The following is a 15,068-nucleotide window of genomic DNA, read 5'->3' on the forward strand; positions in this document are numbered from 1 at the left end:
GAATCCCTTCATAAATGTTACTTTGCTCACACTTTAACAACACGTCAAGTATTAAAAACCATTTGTCTCCATTCACTCCTATCAAATACGCTCATGCACGCTTGCTGGAAGTCCAAGCCTGTCGCACACAAAACCTCCTTTATCCTCTTCCTCCAACCCTTCCTAGGCTGAACCCTGCCCCGCCTTCCCTCCACTTCAGATTTATACACTCTCGAAGTCATTCTGTTTTCCATTCTCTCTACATGTCCGAACCACCTCAACAAACCCTTCTCTGCCCTCTGGATAATAGTTTTGGTAATCCCACACCTTCTCCTAATTTCCAAACTACGAATTCTCTGCATTATATTCACACCACACATTGCCCTCAGACATGACATCTCCACTGCCTCCAGCCTTCTCATCGTTGCAGCATTCATCACCTATGCAAGTGTTGGTACAACTATACTCTCATACATTTCCCTTTTTGCTTCCACCGACAGAGTTCTTTGTCTCCACAGACTCCTAAGTGCACCACTCACCCTTGGGATGAGGGTGCACGATCTGCCCAGTTCTGTTACCCTTAATTCTATTTATGTCCCTCCATGCCCGGCTAAGTGAGGTGTGAGCATTGAGACCATTGACAAATTGTTCCCAGTCTGTTTGCCGCAGCTCTGTCATACGCTCTCTGGCAGCAGCAAGGGCAGTTTGGAAGAGGCTCAGCATTTCAGGGGTACGATGGTTTCTATAGGCTAGGCCTAGTCTGCGAGCAGTACGTTTCAATGTTCGAAGTTTAGAATCATTGTAATAGGTATGATTTTTATAAGACTTATGATTATTATGGAAGTCATTTGGATTTAGAGTAGTAGGAGGTTTCAGAGGCGGCTCTAAGAAGTTCTGAATACTGCTCACAAGGTCATTGTTAAAAGTCTCGACAGAGGTACACTCATAGGAATTATACCAGTCAGTCATATGTGCAACAAAGTCATCATGTTGATCAGGGGAAACATTAAGTCGTTTCCGTTTGAATATCCCACCAGGGAGAATAGTATTACCAATATCTAGAAAGGTTAGCCTTGGGAAATGATCAGACACTATATCTGTTACAATGGAAGACTCACAGCTGGCAGAAGTACATAAGAACATAAGAACATAAGAAAGGAGGAACACTGCAGGAGGCCTGCTGGCCCATACTAGGCAGGTCCTTTACAATTCATCCCACTAACAAAACATTTACCCAACCCGATTTTCAATGCTACCCAAGAAATAAGCTCTGATGTGAAAGTCCCACTCAAATCCAACCCTTCCCACTCATGTACTTATCCAACCTAGATTTGAAACTACCCAAAGTCCTAGCCTCAATAACCCAACTAGGTAGACTGTTCCACTCATCAACTACCCTATTTCCAAACCAATACTTTCCTATGTCCTTTCTAAATCTAAACTTATCTAATTTAAATCCATTACTGCGGGTTCTCTCTTGGAGAGACATCCTCAAGACCTTATTAATATCCCCTTTATTAATACCTATCTTCCACTTATACACTTCGATCAGGTCTCCCCTCATTCTTCGTCTAACAAGTGAATGTAACTTAAGAGTCTTCAATCTTTCTTCATAAGGAAGATTTCTGATGCTATGTATTAATTTAGTCATCCTACGCTGAATGTTTTCTAACGAATTTATGTCCATTTTGTAATACGGAGACCAGAACTGAGCTGCATAATCAAGGTGAGGCCTTACTAATGATGTATAAAGCTGCAGTATGACCTCTGGACTTCTGTTGCTTACACTTCTTGATATAAATCCCAGTAATCTATTTGCCTTATTACGTACGCTTAGGCATTGCTGTCTTGGTTTAAGGTTGCTGCTCACCATAACCCCCAAGTCCTTTTCGCAATCTGTATGGCTAAGTTCTACATCATTTAATTTATAAGTACTAGGGTTATGGGCACTCCCAAGCTTCAGAACCTTGCACTTATCTACATTGAACTGCATCTGCCACTTTTCTGACCAAGAATAGAGTTTGTTTAAATCCTCCTGAAGTTCCCTAACATCTACGTTTGAATCAATTATCCTACCTATCTTTGTGTCATCGGCGAATTTGCTCATATCACTAGTAATTCCCTCATCAAGATCATTGATATATATTATAAACAACAACGGGCCCAAGACTGATCCCTGTGGAACGCCACTTGTTACAGATCCCCACTCGGATTTAACCCCATTTATGGACACTCTCTGCTTCCTGTCAGTGAGCCATGACTCGATCCACGAGAGCACTTTTCCCCCAATGCCATGGGCTGCCACTTTCTTTAACAGTCTATGGTGCGGAACTCTATCAAAAGCCTTACTAAAATCTAAGTAAATAATATCAAATTCTTTATTGTGGTCAACAGCCTCAAAAGCTTTACTGAAGAAAGTTAATAAATTAGTTAGACAAGACCGGCCTCTTGTGAATCCATGCTGAGTATCATTAATCAAGCTATGCTTATCGAGATGGCTTCTTATAATCTCAGCTATAATTGACTCTAGTAATTTGCCTACAATTGAGTAATGTTGAAGCCCAGGCACAGATCAAGGACACCTCCATAGATATGTGTGGGTTCAAGGTCACCTACAATTTGCACATTTTTATGACTGTTTAAGAGTGACAACAGTTGATTGCCATTACGATTACCAAACTGAGAGTTTCCAATGCTTTTGTGTCTTGCATTATAATCACCAATAATGAGAGTAGGTTCAGACTGAGCACAAGTTGGTAGCTCCAAGTAATTAAACTTATCAGCAGGAGTGTACAAGTTAAATATGTTGAGAGCAGAGTTCCCAATATAAATCCTAACACCATGATACTGTAGCCCCTCTGTTTTCTTATGTGCAAGAAGTTGATGGGGAAGTGATTTTTTAATATATAGAACACAAGAATTAGTAGATTTGAGGTTATATGCAACAAACGGTGGCAATTTAGGGGGTTGGGATTTTTCAGGGACTCTGCACTCTTGTAGACACACAATATCAATGGATTCAGTAGTTACTTTATGATGCAGGTCAGAAAATCTTTTTCTAAGTGACGCAATATTCCAACTTAAAATGGATAGTTTATACGAGTTTGGTTTCATTATAAAAGTCCAGGGATAGTATTCAATTTCTCAGCAAAATGAAAAAACTTACTAAATAACAAACAGACATAATCAATATCAATATCATCAGTATTATCCTTATCCATGAGTCTCCTAAGTGCACTTCCATTAGTGAGACCTCTTGGGAGTCTTTGTATACAGAGGTCACGGCGCTCTTTGTCTGTGAATGTATGGAAGGTGACACTATCCCTCGCACTCACCTCTCCGCTTTTATTACACTCATCACTATCATCACATGTATCACTTCCCTCATCATTATGACCAGTGATACATACACCATTATCAACAACCGGGCCATCTCCACACTCAGTATCTATCAATACATTACACTCATCAATTTGACTATCATGATGGTCTTCACTGCCCTTATAATCTTCACTGCGATTGTAAACAACCCTATCAGATTCATCATTTTTTGTAATTATTAACACCACTGCAGTCATCAGTTTGTTCATCATCACCACACTCATTTTCATAATGGCTGACAATCTGTGGGTTGATGTACTCATTTGCAACCTCTGTAAGTTTTTCCTTGTGGTGCTCAAGTTGTTGTTTCAAACACCATTGGTGCTTCTCCAGTACTGTTATGCGCAGTTGCATGTTGTGTACCACCCCAGCAAGACTAGCGTCATCTGGAGGTATGAAGTCCCGGTCAGCTGAGCCAGGTGGCTGACTGACAGCTGACTCAGCCAGACAGGTGGTGTCAACACCAGCAGCATTACTAGTGTTGATAGCAGACGTGATCGTGCTCTGTTGATGTACTCCCAGAGTGACTCGCTCAACCATATTGTCTGAAATCAGGCATGGGTCAGTATCCAGATATGAAGTATCTGATAGGCCTACTGCCTCATCATGGGGGGTGATGGGTGAGGCGGGAGCCCTGCGGCTGGCAATGTGAGCAGCTTTCACTCTGCAGTCAGCATGAGCAGCTGTGACTCCTGGAGTCTTACAATTGATACATTCTAATGCAACGGTCTGGTGTTTCTTGATCATATCATAGCACTGGTGAGAAGGATGGGCCTTGGCACACACTGCACACCAGTGTGACTTAAATGGGCATTTCCAAGCAATGACCCCAGCGCTGACACTTGTAGCATCTACGGTGAGGTGGTTTGTACAAAGCTATTTTGTAACTCCTGTTAAGCGCAGCGCGAGAGTAGATATATGATGGTGGAGTCCCTTGGCCAATCCACTCAGCTAATATCAGATCATTTGGAAGTCAACGAGGGTTTGCAACTTGATCTGACAACAGGAATTTAGGATCCAAGTACTTATTGACATTGTGGATAACAATAAGCACTTTAGGTGATCTTGGTAGGGCAGCTTGGAGTTGGATGTTAGCATATTTATGAGTAAGAAGTTTTTCTATGAATGTTGGGTCGTTAGTAACAAAAACGTAGTTATCCTCGTCATGACGAAAGCGAACGAAGCTTCAATAGACAACCCAGAGGAAAATACATTTGATAGACTTTTTGGCATTCACCAAAATATCTGCCTTTTACCCCCCCACAAAATAAAAAATATTTGAGATATTCCAAAAAAAATGTCCTGTGAATATTCAAACACACTTTGTTTTATATTGTCTGTGAAAATCATTTCAATACAATCATTAATAATGGCAAAGTAAAGCGAAATAAGTAAATAAGTTACTTCCGAGATATTGGCCTGGAACGTCGGCCGGCCTGCAGTCTCGAAAAAAAAAAAAAATCTCTCGAGAATCGCATTTGTTTGGGTGTTTTCCTTATTAAACTGGTGTTCTAGTGCAGTTATCCTCTTGAAAACACCGTGTTCTCTTACTCGAAGACCAAATACAGTGGACGCCTGCATAACGATATTAATCCGTTCATGAGCTCATTGTTATGCGAAATTATCGTTATGCGAATGAATTTTCCCCATAAGAAATAATGGAAATCAAATTAATCCGTGCAAGACACCCAAAAGTATGAAAAAAAATTTTACCACATGAAATATACGTTTTCCTACACACAAAGAGAAGGATACATGCACAATAGTAGAGTAGTACATGCACAGTATATATTGTGCATGTACTAGTCTACAAAATGAAGAATAAATGACACTTACCTTTATTGAAGATGCAGCAATGACTGATGAGACAGTGTGTCCTGGGAGTGCCTTTTCCTCCCGAGTACTGTAGGTCCTGTTTGGCATTTTCTTCCAGAACAGGCCTTATCACACTGTGTATGCCACTACGATTCTTAAATCTCTCAAACCAACCTTTGCTGGCTTTAAATTCACCAATATGAGCACTAGTTCCAGGCATTTTTCCCTGTTCACCTAGGTGTTAGTCGACTTGTGTGGGTTGCATCCTGGGAGACAAGATTAAGGACCCCAATGGAAATAAGTTAGAGTCCTCGATGATGCACTGACTTTCTTGGGTTATCCTGGGTGGCTAACCCTCTGGGGTTAATTGTTTCTCGGTAATTGTTTCACGTTAAGCCACACCAACAACACACTCTCCACATCTTCGAGTAATACAGCTGACGGTGGTGCAGTAACAACAACAGCTGGGGTGCAGCTGACCATGGTGCAGCAGCAGCTGGGTGCAGCAACAGCTGACCATGGTGCAGCTGCAGCTGTGGTGCAGCAGCAGCTGTGGTGCAGCAACAGCTGACTGGTCCAATTTATCAGCTGACCGTGGTGCAGCAGCAGCAGCTGACTGTGGTACGATAGTATTTATCACCCTTTTTACCACAGGGTTGGCACTAGAAGCTTTCTTTGGGCCCATGGTGGCTTATTTAGCAGTTACAAGCACTATAAATAATGGAATAATACAAAATGTATCGAATGTATGCATGCAACCGGCCACCCTGGCTTGTAAGCAATGACAGCAAGGCAGGCGCTCAGGCTGGACGGACAGATTCGGGACAGGTTCGGGACGAGTCATGTTGAGAAACAGCTGATGGTGCAACAGTAGCTGACTGTGGTGCAGCAGCAGCTGACTGATCCAGCAACAGCTGACTGATCCAGCAACAGCTGACTGGTCCAGCAACAGCTGACTGGTCCAGCAACAGCTGACTGATCCAGCAACAGCTGACTGGTCCAGCAACAGCTGACTGATTCAGCAACAGCTGACTGATCCAGCAACAGCTAACTGATCCAGCAACAGCTGACTGATCCAGCAACAGCTGACTGGTCGAGCAACAGCTGACTGGTCGAGCAACAGCTGACTGGTCGAGCAACAGCTGACTGATCCAGCAACAGCTGACTGATCCAGCAACAGCTGACTGATCCAGCAACAGTTGACTGATCCAGCAGCAGTTGACTGATCCAGCAACAGCTGACTGATCCAGCAACAGCTGACTGGTCCAGCAACAGCTGACTGATCCAGCAACAGCTGACTGATCCAGCAACAGCTGACTGATCCAGCAACAGCTGACTGGTCCAGCAACAGCTGATCGTGGTGCAGCAGCAGCAGCAGCTAACTGATCCAGCAACAGCTAACTGGTCCAGCAACAGCTGATCATGGTGCAGCAGCAGCTGACTGATCCAGCAACAGCTGACTGGTCCAGCAACAGCTGATTGTGGTGCAGCAGCAGCTGACTGATTCAGCAACAGCTGACTGGTCCAGCAGCAGCTGATCGTGGTGCAGCAGCAGCTGACTGATCCAGCAACAGCTGATCGTGGTGCAGCAGCAGCTAACTGATCCAGCAACAGCTGACTGGTCCAGCAACAGCTGATCGTGGTGCAGCAGCAGCTGACTGATCCAGCAACAGCTGACTGGTCCAGCAACAGCTGATTGTGGTGCAGCAGCAGCTAACTGATTCAGCAACAGCTGACTGGTCCAACAGCAGCTGATCGTGGTGCAGCAGCAGCTGACTGATCCAGCAACAGCTGATTGTGGTGCAGCAGCAGCTAACTGATCCAGCAGCAGCTGACTGATCCAGCAACAGCTGACTGGTCCAGCAACAGCTGATTGTGGTGCAGCAGCAGCTGACTGATTCAGCAACAGCTGACTGGTCCAACAACAGCTGATCGTGGTGCAGCAGCAGCTGACTGATCCAGCAACAGCTGACTGGTCCAGCAACAGCTGATCGAGGTGCAACAGCAGCTGACTGATCCAGCAACAGCTGAGTGGTCCAGTAACAGCTGACCGTGGTGCAGCAGCAGCTGACTGTGGTATGATAGTATTTCTCACCCTTTTTACCACTGGGTTAGCACTAGAGGCTTTCTTGGGGCCCATGGTCACTTATTTTGCAGATGAAATCACCAAAAATGCTGTAATAATACGAAATGTTCCGATTGTATGCTTGGATGTTACAGCGGAGGCTGGCTTGTAAACAATGCCACCGGCGGAACATGTGAAGCTGGCTCAGGCCGCACATTAGAAGCGTCTCGGACGAATAGCGTTGAGCGAGTTTTTTAGCGGTATGCGAGACAAAATTTTAGTGATAAAATGTATCGGTATGCGGATTTAACGTTATGTGATGCCAACGGTATGTGAGGGTCCACTGTAATACGACATGGAGACGAGGAGTAACAATTTTATATCGAATATTACTGGTGGACTCTCGCCATATTATGGCCTATTTTATTCAGTCTGGAGTATATAACATGTTTGTATGTTATTTATAGTGTTTATTATATCATATTAGATCAATTCTGATAGATAAATAAGCCGTAGAATTGATATAAGCGTAATAATGAAGTGATTTCACCTGGCTATCTCTGGAGCGGGAATACTGCCGGTGTTCCCAGGTGCTTCCTGATTGGCTGGAAGTCTACTGATAAGCTCCACCTACTCTTATATGATGCCAAATAGTCAATTATTTTATTAGAAAGAATAATGCAAGAAAAAGCGATAAAAAACAAGGAAAAAATTCCAAAAAATATATGGGTTGACAGCAGACGCGCTACCCACACCACCGTCACCATACCTGATATAAATGACTATAATTTCTTGTAGAAACATCATTGTGTTGCCAAAGAGTTAAGCTATTTTTCTGTATGAATAACTCAATTTCCATAATTTTTCGATATTTTTTTGCAAAGCGTGTGAAATTGCCAGCCCCCAGCCTCAATTGAGTCTGTTTGCTGTTTCAGTTGGTGGGAGTAGGGGTTCATCTGATTTTGTTAATTTGATTGCTTTGTTTTTGGATATCTTTTTAGTTCCTAGAATTTCAGATGGGGTTTTCCAGGGCTTTTTCATATCACCTTTTATGTTATGAGAACAGATTACATAATACTGTGCAATTTTTTTTACTTTCTTATCAGGCTGGTAAGGAGTGACGAGTAACGTTTAGAATGGTCTCTGGTTATTTGACCCATTCTGTACTGTTTTTCGTATAGGTGCTTTGTGTTAATGGATTTAACCCCTAAACGGTCCAGACGTATATACAGTGGACCCCTGCTTAACGATCACCTCCCAATGCGACCAATTATGTAAGTGTATTTATGTAAGTGCGTTTGTACGTGTATGTTTAGGGGTCTGAAATGGACTAATCTACTTCACAATATTCCTTATGGGAACAAATTCGGTCAGTACTGGCACCTGAATATACTTCTGGAATGAAAAAATATCGTTAACCGGGGGTCCACTGTATGTTCTCTCACCCAGCGCCCCGAATATTTTGAAAAAAAAAAAATAGTTTTTTTATATAGAAAGAAAGAGCATATTTTTTAAAGTGTTATAGGACAAAAAAAAATTATTGGGTCAGTACTTACCGAGATATGAGGCCACGAAGTTTACACTTGGCGATCACCTGACGACAACATGGAGTTTACCTCTAGTTTATCTGGATAGAGTTCTGAGGGTCAACGCCCCCGCAGCCCGGTCTGTGACCAGGCCTCATGGTGGATCAGAGCCTGATCAACCAGACTGTTACTGCTGGCTGCACGCAATCCAACGTACGAGCCACAGCCCAGCTGGTCAGGTACCGACTTAAGGTGCTTGTCCAGTGCCAGCTTGAAGACAGCCAGGGGTCTATTGGTAATCCCCCTTATGTATGCTGGGAGGCAGTTGAACAGTCCCGGGTCCCTGACACTTATTGTATTGTCTCTCAACGTGCTAGTGACACCCCTGCTTTTCATTGGGGGGATGTTGCATCGTCTGCCGAGTCTTTTGCTTTCATTGTGAGTGATTTTCGTGTGCAAGTGCTGCCACCAAGTGCTGCCACCAAGTGCTGCCACCAAGTGCTGCCACCAAGTGCTGCCACCAAGTGCTGCCACCAAGTGCTGCCACCAAGTGCTGCCACCAAGTGCTGCCACCAAGTGCTGCCACCAAGTGCTGCCACCAAGTGCTGCCACCAAGTTCTGCCACCAAGTTCTGCCACCAAGTTCTGCCACCAAGTTCTGCCACCAAGTGCTGCCACCAAGTTCTGCCACCAAGTTCTGCCACCAAGTGCTGCCACCAAGTGCTGCCACCAAGTGCTGCCACCAAGTGCTGCCACCAAGTGCTGCCACCAAGTTCTGCCGCCAAGTGCTGCCGCCAAGTGCTGCCACCAAGTGCTGCCACCAAGTGCTGCCACCAAGTGCTGCCACCAAGTGCTGCCACCAAGTGCTGCCACCAAGTGCTGCCACCAAGTGCTGCCACCAAGTGCTGCCACCAAGTGCTGCCACCAAGTGCTGCCACCAAGTGCTGCCACCAAGTGCTGCCACCAAGTGCTGCCACCAAGTTCTGCCACCAAGTTCTGCCACCAAGTTCTGCCACCAAGTTCTGCCACCAAGTTCTGCCACCAAGTTCTGCCACCAAGTTCTGCCACCAAGTTCTGCCACCAAGTTCTGCCACCAAGTTCTGCCACCAAGTTCTGCCACCAAGTTCTGCCACCAAGTTCTGCCACCAAGTTCTGCCACCAAGTTCTGCCACCAAGTTCTGCCACCAAGTGCTGCCACCAAGTGCTGCCACCAAGTGCTGCCACCAAGTTCTGCCACCAAGTTCTGCCACCAAGTTCTGCCACCAAGTGCTGCCACCAAGTGCTGCCACTTGCAGAAATTCTACATATTTACTGTTTTCTTTTCCTTTTTTTTTTTTTTTTAGTTTTCTTGGTTTTCATGGTATGATAATTATGTTTTATAGTAAATCTTTTGAGTTCAATGCCAATTGTTGTTTATACACCAATATTATATATGAAATTACTATCATATTGTCATAAACACACATGTACACACTGACAGGTGATTTTGCACACCTGGCTGAATCACATTCTATTATCTACAACTGTATACAAGTATTTACATATCCCACTTATGTTTCTAGAATTCCACAATTGTATGATACTCCATGAAGCATGGATTCATACAGAGTGCCACCCCACACTTATGACACATGAATCGTGTGTCATTCCGCTATTGAGGTCGTTTTATGGTGGTAGCACACATAACACTTTTTCTGGGAATTCTTCTTTGGGGTAGGTGGTATTGGTACCAGATAGTGACAGTGATGATTCGGTCTGGCACTTCCCCCACTGGCTGTGGTTGTGGGACAAGACACTGTTGAGGGGCAGATACAGGTGTGGTACCATACTTTCTTGCTCTCTGTTTTACAACATTCAGGGAGAATTCTGCAAAACCTTGTTGTTTTCCAGTCTTTATTTCATATATATTGAATGCATTGAGCACTGCAATGTCTGTAAGGTGAAAAAAAGTTTTATATACCACTTGCGACTTCTATGTACACAGTCAACGAACCCTATCATCATGTTACATTTGTCAACTAGTCACATATTGTTCGTATAGTCCACGACAGCAGCTGGCTTTACAATGCGTTCATTGGTCTTCCTGTTCACTTTGTCTGTTTGTACCATCTTGTTTCTGTGGATGGTTGTCATGCCACATCAGTGCCATGATGTCATTAGCATGAAACACTTGCACTGCACCTTCAACAGTACCTCCACTGAACCTTGGCATATGTTTTCTATTCCTCACTGTTCCACATATATCAGTATTGTTCACATGTAGGAAATCAGCGAGCATAGGGCTTGTATACTAGTTGTCTGTGTACAATGTATGTCCCTTGCCAAGGTATGGTTCCATCATCCTGTGAACACCATCACCGGAAATGCCCAACATTCGTCTGTCATCATCGAGTGTGTATCTCCTGGTGTATACAACGACATCCAACACAAGACCACTCTCACAGTCACACGTAACAAAAAGTTTTATACCAAAGCAATTACGTTTGCTTGGTATATATTGCTTGAGTGACAGGCATCCTTTGAACAGAATCAAGGACTCATCAATAACAATGTTCGTGAAGGGATAAAAGTATGCACTGAATTTCTGCTTCAAATACATAAACACTTCCCGGATTTTGTATAGAAGGTCATTTCTGTTTGGCGTATTCCAGTCTGAGAAGTGCAACATTCGTAGCAGCAGAGTAAATCTGTTACAGGGAAGGCCACGGAAGATTGGAGTACTGATGAAGTGGTCTGTGGACCAGTAATTGCATATATTGTTCTTATAGGTATGTGGCATAAGCATGACAGTGGCAAGGAATAAATACATTTCAGCCACTGTTGTCTCTTTCCACCTGCACAGCCATGACAATTCTCCAACCTCTGCTGTGTTGTCCATGACATATCGGTAATAATTGTTTGTCTGGGTCACTATCAAGTTCATTATAGGTTTGTCAAAGTATAACTAAAAAAAGTCTAACTCTGTAGACTCATTCGTTAGGGGGACATGCTGGCTGGATGCCACTTCCACTCGCATCAAAATCACAAAGCTGTGGCACGAATATACTTTGTGTCCAGTTCCACTCATGATCACATTGTGCAGGGTGGACCTGTGGCATGGGGCGAAGGGGAGCAGGAGGAGAGACAGGAGTGGAGGCAGCACATGGTTGAGGGGGTGCTGGGCAGTCCTTTGTCTGTCCACCCACTACACCACGTGGTCCAGGCACTGTGCCACCCACCACTACTTTCTCCATCCCTGCATACTCACCTTCATAATCACTATCAGTGGCCAGGGTTTTGGATTGTGACCTGCCACAACCCTTGGGGACTGCATATGGCACACTGACTGAAAGTAGACAACGATGCCTAAAAGTACGCTTCACTGGTGAATAATGAAATTTACTATCACTAGACGAATCCTCGAATGGCATAAAATCAATCTCATCATCACTTACATCACTTTCACTATCACTAAAACACCAGGAATATGATAGTCTCCTCTTGCGAAGTTGCCTATGAGTAGCGCTCACCACTCCAGAGGTGCTTGGCCCAGGGTCTTGTGTGGCCACACTGGCCACCCCAGAAGTGCTTGGCCTAGGGTCGGCTGTGGCCACACTGGCTACCCCAGAGGTGTTTGGCCCAGGGTCTGGTGTGGCCACCCCAGAGGTGATAGGCTGAGGGTCATCTGGGTTATCATCAATATTTTCACTAATTCCTTGAATATTAGTGGCCCCATTGGTGTCAAATCCACTAAACTCATGTTCTCTATCACTTTCCTCTAATAGTAGTGTTAACACGACGAGGCATGAGTGAATCACGAGGATGTGCCATGATGTTGACCCAAGATGGAGCTGAATGTAACCTTCCATGCTGTACCCAGGCATTCCCGATTTTTTTCGTATGGCGCACACTGAGTGAGCACACCCATTCTCTCATGTCTAGGCGACTCAGGCCTATCACGCCAATTTTGAATGAATGAAAAATGAAACGTATATATATGTTCAGGGCACTAGCAGTAAGAATGTATGTATATGTTTGGACTGTTTAGGGGTTAAGGATGCTGGATGTTAGCTGGGGACTGTTCAGTCTCTTAGCTGTGATCTGTTTAGTTTTTTTAGGGAAATGCTTGTTAAAGAGGTAGTGTTTTTTTTTTTTTAAATTATTAATACATTCATCCATATCTGTATATGTTTCAAGCTCATTATGCCAGTCGACATTAATCATAGTGGTTATAAAGTTATTAACAGCTGTCTCATGATGTAGTCTGAAGGCAACTTTAGTAGTATCTTGGGGCAATTTACCTAGGTTGGTTATGAGAAAGGTAGGGTAGTGGTCTGTGGTGTTGTCTGTGATTATGCCTGATTTTAAAGGAGATATGGTGTTAGTCCAGATGTGGTCTAATAAGATACCAGTCTCGGAGATTCTCGTAGGTTTTGTTATTGTTGGTAGCAACAAGCAGTTGCTCATAGTGTTTGTGAATTCAGCTACTTGTGGGTCCTGTTCATGTAGGAGATTTATGTTGAAATCTCCTGTGAGCAGCAAGTGGTCTTTGTTCACATGTGCATCAGTTATCATGTTTCCTAATTTTTCACTAAAATGGTAAATGTTTGACTGTGGTACTCTGTAGATGTTTATCACTTTGAGGGGTTTTTGCAGGTCTTTTGATTTAAATTTAGCTATAAGATATTCTCCATGTTCATCCCTTGTGCAAGAATTATTGATACAATCAAGTTGATCTGAGTAGTATATAGCTGTTCCACCCCCTTGCTGGTCTGTCTTACAGTTGGGTATGGCTGTGCAACCAGGAATGGCAGAGATATCTGTAGTACCAGGCTTTAGCCAGGTTTTGGTGAGTGTGATGATTGATATCCTGGTATGCAGGGAACTGAGTAATGCTGTGAGGTCATCTTAATGTTTGCTCAAAGATCTGCCATTGTAATTAAAGATAGTTATGTTATTGTTGGCTCTGAGTATTGTCTTTGCTTGGTCTGCTGTATAATAATTACAGTTGCTGTTCAGTGCATGTAAGTCATTTAATAAAAGGTTGATATCAAGATTAATGCTTGTAATCATAAGATTGAGTGTGACTCTACAACTAGACTTTTGGATGTGGTATTATGTTAAACTTAATATTATGGTACTAAACTAATTTATTTTACTAGCTAATGGATTGTTACAAGTAGTTTTAAAAAATACAGAGATACAGTTAACTCTTAATGTGGTACAAATTTGCTGATTTAATATTGAATGGGTATAGTAAGGTCTTTTACATTAGTTTTTTGCTGTATTATGTGGTTGGAATTTGTTTTATTATCTTACATAGTTTTAATTTTCTCATGTTTTCCATATCAGAGTAATTGAAATTTCTCATCATTGAACTTCATATTGTTTTCTGCAGCCCATTTAAATATTTGGTTGATGTCTGCTTGGAGTCTTGCGGTGTCTTCAATGGAGGACACTTTCATGCAGATTTGTGTGTCATCTGCAAAGGAAGACACAGTGCTGTGGCTTACATTCCTGTCTGTTAGATATGAGGATGAGGAACAGGATGGGAGCTAGTACTGTGCCTTGTGGAACAGATCTTTTCACCATAGCCACCTCAGACTTTACTCTGTTGACTACTACTCTTTGTGTTCTGTTTGTTAGGATATTATAGATCCATCTTCCAACTTTTCCTGATATTCCTTTATCATACATTTCGTGTGCTATTAAACCATGGTCACATTTGTCAAAGGCTTTTGCAAAGTCTGTGCACACTACATCTGCATTTTGTTTGTCTTCTAGAGCATCTAGTGCCTTGTCATTGTGGTCTAGTAGTTGGGACAGACAGGAGCATAGTTTTTTCATAAAAAAATTATTAGTTTCAGATATCAATTATCATTATCTTTTTAGCATGCTATACACAGGTAAAAGATAAATTATTAGGGAATAGGCATTTTTGTGTAATACTTCTTTCTATGTATATTATTTCTTCAATATTTTTAATATTATTATCTTACTTTGACAGCTGCAGTGGCATTATCTCCATAGCAATTTTATTTTTGTACGACTGCCAAGTTTAGTGCTAACAACAATAGTGGTCATTCCGACCTGCTCCTGCGAGTTTTTGCTTGGTATTAAGATGGTAATTGAGTTCTTTTTATTTACTTCACCTTTATTCCTTTTGTTGCTTCACTTATTTATGCTTGATAAATTACATATTTGCTCATATACTTTAGAAATGTGTATTAATTTTAGCTTGTGATAGTCTTAGATAAATATGCTTGTTAATTATAGTCTTTGAAAAAAGCATTTTATTTTAATGAAAATTAATGTAAAATTTAC

At 42.7% G+C, this 15,068-nt stretch overlaps 1 protein-coding gene and 1 long non-coding RNA gene across 2 annotated transcripts in view; both read left to right on the forward strand.

Annotated features, from left to right (window-relative positions):
• LOC138853117 (uncharacterized) overlaps positions 1-15,068 on the forward strand; it is a 276,203-nt gene that overhangs the window by 240,732 nt on the left and 20,403 nt on the right. The window lies entirely within an intron of this gene.
• Positions 1-15,068, forward strand: part of LOC128689628 (transient receptor potential cation channel subfamily A member 1 homolog) — an 81,609-nt gene that overhangs the window by 51,165 nt on the left and 15,376 nt on the right. Inside the window, exon 5 of the mRNA XM_070089422.1 lies at positions 14,752-14,868. Within this exon, the coding sequence (XP_069945523.1) occupies positions 14,752-14,868 (117 nt within the window). The remainder of the gene's footprint in view (positions 1-14,751; positions 14,869-15,068) is intronic.

The sequence above is a fragment of the Cherax quadricarinatus genome, chromosome 2, assembly GCF_038502225.1.
Source record: "Cherax quadricarinatus isolate ZL_2023a chromosome 2, ASM3850222v1, whole genome shotgun sequence".
Classification (NCBI taxonomy): Eukaryota; Metazoa; Arthropoda; class Malacostraca; order Decapoda; family Parastacidae; genus Cherax; species Cherax quadricarinatus.